This window comes from Nestor notabilis, unplaced genomic scaffold, assembly GCF_000696875.1.
Source record: "Nestor notabilis isolate BGI_N333 unplaced genomic scaffold, ASM69687v1 scaffold15136, whole genome shotgun sequence".
Lineage (NCBI taxonomy): Eukaryota > Metazoa > Chordata > Aves > Psittaciformes > Psittacidae > Nestor > Nestor notabilis.
This window is the reverse complement of record NW_009931582.1, coordinates 1-7,630: the sequence shown is the minus strand read 5'-3', so window position 1 is coordinate 7,630 and position 7,630 is coordinate 1. Positions and strand designations below refer to the sequence as shown.

Genomic DNA, 7,630 nt, shown 5'->3' with positions numbered 1-7,630 from the left:
ACTTGGAGCAACCTGGTCTAGTGGAAGGTGTCCCTGTCCATGGCAGGGGGTTGGAACTGGATGAGCTTTAAGGTCCCTTCCAACCCAAACCGTCTGTGATTCTGTAACTGGCTAATATGGTAATGCAATTACCATATTAATAGGGTATCTACGGGCAATGCTCTAAATCTCTTTCTCACCAGAGTACTTACCTGAACCGTATCCAGGTATTTGCCCTTTGGTCTGTAAATCTGAGAGACCCACATTCAAAGGATTGGGTACCATGCTGTCTAAATGTGGCTTAGGCCCAACAGGGTGAGATGGTGAATGCTTCATGCTAGGCTGCCTCTGCTGCTGCTGCTGGAGGGCACTGACCATACGAGCAATCTGCAAATAAAAGAAATGGGAATGATACACCCTATACTGTAACAACAGAATGGCAGTAAACATGAAGAAACAGTGACTTGAAAGGGATCCAAAGGACCCTGCTCTCTGAAAAGTGCAATCTGAAGAGAGCAGATGACATTACTAAAGCCTGTGCTGTCTTTGTTGCAGAATGCATTTTCCCAGCACACTTCATACTTCATATGATCGACAAAACCAGTGCCACACCTGTTGCTCCTGCTGTTGCCGCACAGCTTGAGATAACTTCCTCTGGCTCTGTAACAGTTGCTGCTGCTGCTGCTGCTGAAGGAGGAGCTGACATGCCTACAAGGTAAGTGGGAGTGGGAAGAGTGAAAATACAGAGCGCATCAAGTGATACGTAAGTGCCAGGAGCTAGTCACTAGCAATGTGCTTTGCTCAGAACTTAGGTAAACTGTTTCTCATTCCACAGAGTCAAATACAACTATAACGAATGCATCAGAAGAACACCATTTCTTTCACTTGTTTCTAATTTAATATCATACAACAATATTACTAGTACCTGTTTTATTACCATCACTCTGACTAGAAGTCTGAAGAAAACTTCAGTAAAAATCAACAAACAACTGCTTTTTGTACAAAGACACAGCTTAGAAACATTACCAACTCACTGAAACGTTCATAATAGTTACACAGGCCTGTTTAGTTTATCTGCTGCCCTCTAACAGGGCTGTATTTTTTTGCACAACAAACAGCGGATACTTGTATAAAAGTAATACAAGGGAGCACCTCTCCTCCAGAATCAGAACAAACCAGAATCAGAACAAACAAAGCAAACTCTTTCAGCAGACAATCTGTCCATCTCACAAGATTAACAGTTACTTACTAATTGAAACTGGGGAATCTGTGGAAGCTGGCTCAGCATGGCAATCTGTTGTGGAGAAAGCTGGGGGCCCATATTGAAAAGACCAGGATTCAAGCCACTATTGGGAAACTGTTTGAGCATGGAGGCCGAAACCTGCATGGAAACCAATTACATATCATCAAGAAATGCACTGCTATAAGAAAAGATGATGAAATATTTCTATAAAGGAATAGATACGACACCAGTCTTAAATGGTGTTCTGGGAAAGACATTACAGATTTATTAACAGATAACATTTAAACATGCACAATCTATGACTTGAGCAGAGTGAATATCTCACTTGATTGACAATATACAGTATTACATGTGCAGATGCAGACAGACACACAAAGGTTCCTCCCCCAACCAGTCGGTTGCTAAAGACTTGCACTAAATTAACTAGTAATCACAGTACCGCATTATCACTTTAAGAACGTACTGCTTGACAAAGGAAATGAAAGGCATTCAGGCAGTCACCAGAGCAAAGAAACAGTGCCTCACAGAAAGAGTTAATCTCTTTGTATGCTGAATAAGCTATAGTAAAAGACAGGAGTAGGTGGAGAAGAATCCCCGCTTTCTCCCTGCATTATTTCAGAGTTACACAAATAGAACTGAAAAGAATCTCCAAAAGCCTTCACCAAGTTGAAAGTAAAAGGTAAACTTTTGCATTTGGAGATCTTGAGGTCTTGGAGCTCTGCAATGTAAGTGCAACATACAGTACTTTGCAAGGCCTCTCTTTTCAGGGGGGCAAGAAGCACAGGACAAGACTGCTTGAAAAAAACTAAGCAACTTGTCAAATGTCAGAAAAACTTTCAGCTTTCACTTTCTTTGTTGTTTTTTAAAATAGTTTGCAAAAACCTATGTAAAACAGAGTATTCCTGAATCTACTTTGAGGTTTAAAAATACTGATAGCGAGCATTTACCATCAACTGCCTTGGAACAAGAAGGCTAATCCTTCTGCACTGAGTTTTAAGCACTTTCAACTATGAATATTACTTATCTAAGTTTGTCATTTCTTAACGTCTAGTCAAGATTAAGACAGATGTGTAAAGTAACCTCGATGATGTGGTCTGAAAGCTGTAGCTCTACTTTTACAAGTAAGCAGTTACTATAAATTCCTTACCTGGGGAGAAAGAAATTGGGGAGGCACTTGCGCCCGGATATTGGGGGAAGGATTTAGTGGCTGCACTGGTGTGTGCATGCCCCTCGATTGTGCTGTGCTGTTTCCAAACAAACCATGATTGCCACCCTACAAAATTAAAGCAGTAGTGAGAAGATGAATCTTTCAGGATAATGGATTTCTACGCTATTAACTACATATCAACAACAATGAGGCAAGTACTGACTTCAACAGAGTACCCTTAGAATTACTGAGATGTTTGCCCTACATCACTAATATTCTAACTGGGTTAAAACTGCTGCAATACTTTTTTGATATGCAGGCTCTTTCTCCTCTACATTTAAGAGTCATGTTTATCCACTTATTTCAAAGCACATGACAAAGCTAATGTTTTATATTTTGCACTTTACATGTTGGGAAATGGAAACTTGGGAGTACAAACAACACACTCAAAAAACCATTCACTGCCTTAACAGTATGTCAAGACTGTGTCAGCAAGAATTGAGGGCCATCATTTTAGGTAAGTCGGCTATTTTTTATGAGTAGGTTGTTGAGGTATCCCTCACAAGCCTGTTACCTCCTCTGAAAGCCTTTTACTAAGTGAAATTAGAATTCTAAAATTTTATTACATATTTTCCTTCCGATGTGAAAATGTCAGCATTCTGAACTGGGATGTTTTTCTTTTCCTTTTTTCCCCACTAAGTTGAAGAGGGGAAAAATCTTCACGTGAGAAGAAGTGTTTGTTTGGTTGTTTTCTTTCTCCCGGTGATTTATTTTCTAACCGAAGAATACTTGCTGTTTAAGGGTTTTTTAAGGAAAAGAATTTACTGTTTTATAAGCAACTTCTGTAATAAACCCTACTGCATGAAAAAGACCAAAGAATATTCATCATTCTGCTTCATTACTTCAGCCTCTGAGCAGATTGCCTTTATTGTAACATCTTTCAACAAAAGCCACAGGAAATGTTACGGACTGTCTCCTACACTAACAGCTGCATGCTGTTGCTTCTAAAAGCAGAAGCTTGTATTCCAAAAGGTCCTTACGTGCCATGATTCTGTCCTTTCATTTCCAAGACCCTCAGCACTTCTCATCTTCTGCTGTACATGAGGATGTCTATGATCCTCGGATACCTGGGGTTCTTAACAGGACATTTTCCATTCCTCAGCCATCATTCTCTGTTCTCCCTCTCCATGCCAGCACTGCTGTACCCAACGTAAATACATCATTCTTCTAAACTGAGATTGTGCAGGCCTTCTCCAAAACCTTTCCCTCCCTTGTGTACCAAGGTTTCATTAACTTTGCCTCCCTTCTACCATAATACTGTGCATTCTCCACTATCTTTTTGCTAAAACTGAAGTCTAATCCAGCTTCTACACTGACAGCATTATGACTTGCCTCATTCACCTGCAATATGTTTCACTTCCTTAAGGTATCTTCCCTTTCAGAAACAACTGAAGACATCACGCTAAGTAGGAGGATAAACAAAAAAACCCAAGAGACAGAAGTTTTTATTCTGGAAAGAAATGACTGGTGTCAACTACGCATTAAAATATTTGAGAGGCTTGAAGCTGCAGCTACACTTTCAGCCCTCTCTAAGACTCAACAGAGTTCTGCACACCAAATCTAAGAACATCCCTGCAAAATTTGGACTTAATCTGATGTTCAACACTGATTGTGTCACATAGAAACAGAAAGACAACACAAAGAAACACCATCATGTTAGGCATGTGACTACATAAGCTAGTCCAGCTGCAATACTAAGGTTCTAATCTGTCATTTCCTAGTATTCCTGCAACATCTTCTTCTGGCATAATGCAAAACACAATAGCCAGAAATTCTTCCAAACTGCAGTTAACCACTTCATTTCTTCCCTGCTAATCCCCTGTATAAAGAACAAAAATATTGCTACTTCAAGAGTTTTTAAAGGCTGCTAAATCAAGTCTTTCCTCAGGCTGCGAGGAAGGGAGAAGGGAACAGGCACAATGCAAAATGACTGCATTTTTTAAAGGCACATTTCTACATACAAGGTCATTGGACGGAGTCTGGAAAAATTCAGTGTTGAGGACAAATCAACAGCCTCTAACTGGGTTTTAAAACAGCAATTAAAATATGAAGGTTGCCACTAACTTCATGACTTCTGAAAAGCACATCTGTCTGCTGCTGCACTGCGATTCAGGAAGTAAGAGGCCAACAAAACCAGATACAATACATTTTGATAATAGGAACCAAAGTGGATTGATTCTCAGTGGCCTGATATAGCTGAAATTTCCATTAACAATATTAATTTATTTAGTAGGAAAACAAATGCAAGCAACCAACTAACCAGGATTAAGCCCAGGTTGCAGCCTTATAACAATGCATCTTATAAGGTGGCCTGCTTACTTGTCTAGCAGCGAAGTTTTGGGGACTGAGCCCTGAGCCGATTGCCCCAAGGCCGACGTTGGATAGTGTGGAACCAGAGGGAGACAGCTTGTAGCTGGGAGAAGGGGAGAAGGGAGAGCAGGGAGCCTCATCCCCAAGGCACCCATCTTGATTGGAGAAAGGCAAAGTCAGCTGAAGCAGCAGTTAGCCAACAGCAGGAGTTGGTTAGTGAAGCAACAGAACACAAGAGGAGAGAAAGAGGGACGGTGAGTGACTAGGAAGAAGCAAAGTTAATTTGTAATAGCAATTACAAGGACAAAACTTCCAACTCGAATGATCACTTGACAATTAAGTTTTTGGTCTGAGGAGATAATCAATAAATTCCTAGAGGTTTATTTTTAAAAATACTTTTTCAACTCTCGTGAAGTTAATTTCTGACAGTGGCTATTACCACTACAGAAATAAACACATCTTGAATGAATTCCTAATGTTAGCACACACCTATGAACATAATGTTAGAACTGCATAAGCTCTGCTAGTGGTATTTCATTTATTAGGCCACCAGAGGGAGTTGACAAAACTGGGTTTTGGCCTGTTCTACCAAAATGGAGTCATTAAAAAACTTCATTGACAGTAACACTCCTTCAGAATTTTTAAACCAAATTTCTTTTCCATTTTACATGTGATAAAATGTATTACAAAATCCCTAAAGCATTCTGAATGTATTGGGCACTCTCCAGTTCATAATGCGAAGCAATTAATGTTTGATAGTAACAGTGAAAGTGTCTATTTAAAGTAAGCAGGAATATGAAAGAAACACTACCACCATAACATACAACAGATGTCACAGAGAAACAGATGTCATACAGAAGCTTACAGTACACGGACATACAGCGTAAGGGGTTGTGGAATTTAGAAAGGGTGTTTCCAATAAACGACAGACATGAAAGCAGAAAAAATTTGGACGACTGTGATTACTTATGTTTAGTTACATCTAAAACAACTTTTTACTGTAGATGATTGCAGTTGGTAGCCAAAAGAATCATTGTGATGAAACCTGTAATGAATTTCCACTGCTACCAGTAGCTTACCCTTCCAAGAAAAGCAAATGAATTTCTTTCTGTCCATATTAAGAGCAGTCTGTTCTAGAATAAAAAGCCTCATGCTCCCTAGATAACTCAGTTTGTCTATGCATATCCAACAACTCTGTTTTATATATGTGTTCATTCTATAAACATAACTCCCCTGCACCTTTTATTACTGAGTTCATGCAAGGTTACTGAATTTTTTTAGCATTTCCAGGGAGTAGGGTAAAAACTTGGACCTCACAGAGGTTCATATTTATTCATCTAAAGGTGTTTTTCTCACCTTCTCAAAATAAGGCCCACTATCTGTGGTTCCCATGTCTTTGGAATTAGATGGACGGAACCCAGATCGATCCTTTCTCATCATGTCATTAAAATCCCCGAGATTCATGGTTCGTTTATCCACTTCAAACTTCTTATCTGGGAGACCACCTGTGAAAAAAACCCAAATGAAAATGAAATTAGTGCCAATAATCTCTATCATTATCATTAATCACGTTTTACGACAGTAAGTTCACAGCCAAAGAAAGTATCATTAATATTATGGTATAAATTAAATCTTATAATTTAGCATAGCTACAGTTGCTATTAAAAGTGTTGAAAAATCAAAGTTGGCAGTTTCATTTTTAAGACTGAACAAGCCAATTTAGAGTTTAATGTGAAGTATTTCTCACAACTTAGGTACAGATATAAACACATGCATTTCCACAGCAGCCTAGTTCAACTGATGATATTCATTTATACATCATTTTCAATGTCTTCTGAAATTCACACTGTTATTTATTGGTATTCAGTATCTATAGAGATACCACTATTTAAGTTCTGTACTTTGCTTTTACTGCATTTGGCATCAAGAAGTATTTTTCAAACTGCAAAACCACGCACATAATTTAATCTCAACACTTCTACAGTCATGTGAAGCTAACTCTTGAACGCCACAGATCGTCTGGTATAATGCTAACTTCCAGACAGGCAACCAATCTCCCTCAGCCTGTATACAATGATTACAAAACCAGTAACAGAGATACTTTTCAAACATCCCCTACAGTCTCCTGCCATTATTTAATGAGTAATCCAGTGCAGCATGAGGAAGAGATGTTAGTAACAGATGATCAAACTACAATACACACTGAACAAGGCATCATCCTTCTCTTTTAGTTTATCATCAGCCAAATGCTTACTGAAGGAAGCTTTCTACCTTGCACACTAAACTGCTACCAAGGAACCGTTTTGGGGGTCATATTTGGCACCTGCAAGGTATCAGATACATATAGTTATGTTGAAGTAGATGGAAAACATCTTTGCTTTAAAATATGAGCAATGTGACAGAAATGAGCTTTACTGGTATTTTTAGGTTTAAGTAATTCCACCTAGTAGCACAGACGGCCTCTCCAAGATTAGTTTAAAAAGCCTGTCACCACAGTTAACCAAAATCTATGACTCTTCCAAAGGACGGATGATAGATATCCTACCCTACAACTGACAAAACACAGAGTATCAAACAGAGCAGACAGCTAATCACTCCAATACCTTCAAAATGCTTAACTGCTCCTCAAAAAAGCTTCTCAAAGCCAGCATATTTTCTTAATGTTCAATCACAACCTATTAATATTCGTAGATATGTTATTGCCAAGAACATGTGAAATCAACCACTAATTACATGGGGGTTTCCTGCTGGCATAGCTTTCAAAGTTGATCCAGCGTCATCCTCAGAGATGCCTACAACATCATTTATCACAAAAACACTTGACAAATCTTGGCTTGTAACTGGAGTCATACTGACCCGGATGAGCTCATAGAATCATAGAATAGTTAGGG

At 39.0% G+C, this 7,630-nt stretch overlaps 1 protein-coding gene across 1 annotated transcript in view; it reads right to left on the bottom strand.

Annotated features, from left to right (window-relative positions):
* LOC104406875 (trinucleotide repeat-containing gene 6B protein-like) overlaps nt 1-6,244 on the bottom strand; it is a gene marked incomplete at its 5' end in the record, with an annotated part of 19,659 nt that extends 13,415 nt beyond the window's left edge. The window contains 6 exon segments of the mRNA XM_010015985.1: nt 192-366; nt 592-687; nt 1,229-1,360; nt 2,370-2,495; nt 4,749-4,919; nt 6,096-6,244. Coding sequence (XP_010014287.1) covers nt 192-366; nt 592-687; nt 1,229-1,360; nt 2,370-2,495; nt 4,749-4,919; nt 6,096-6,244 — 849 coding nt within the window.
* Nucleotides 6,245-7,630: the final 1,386 nt, after the last annotated feature.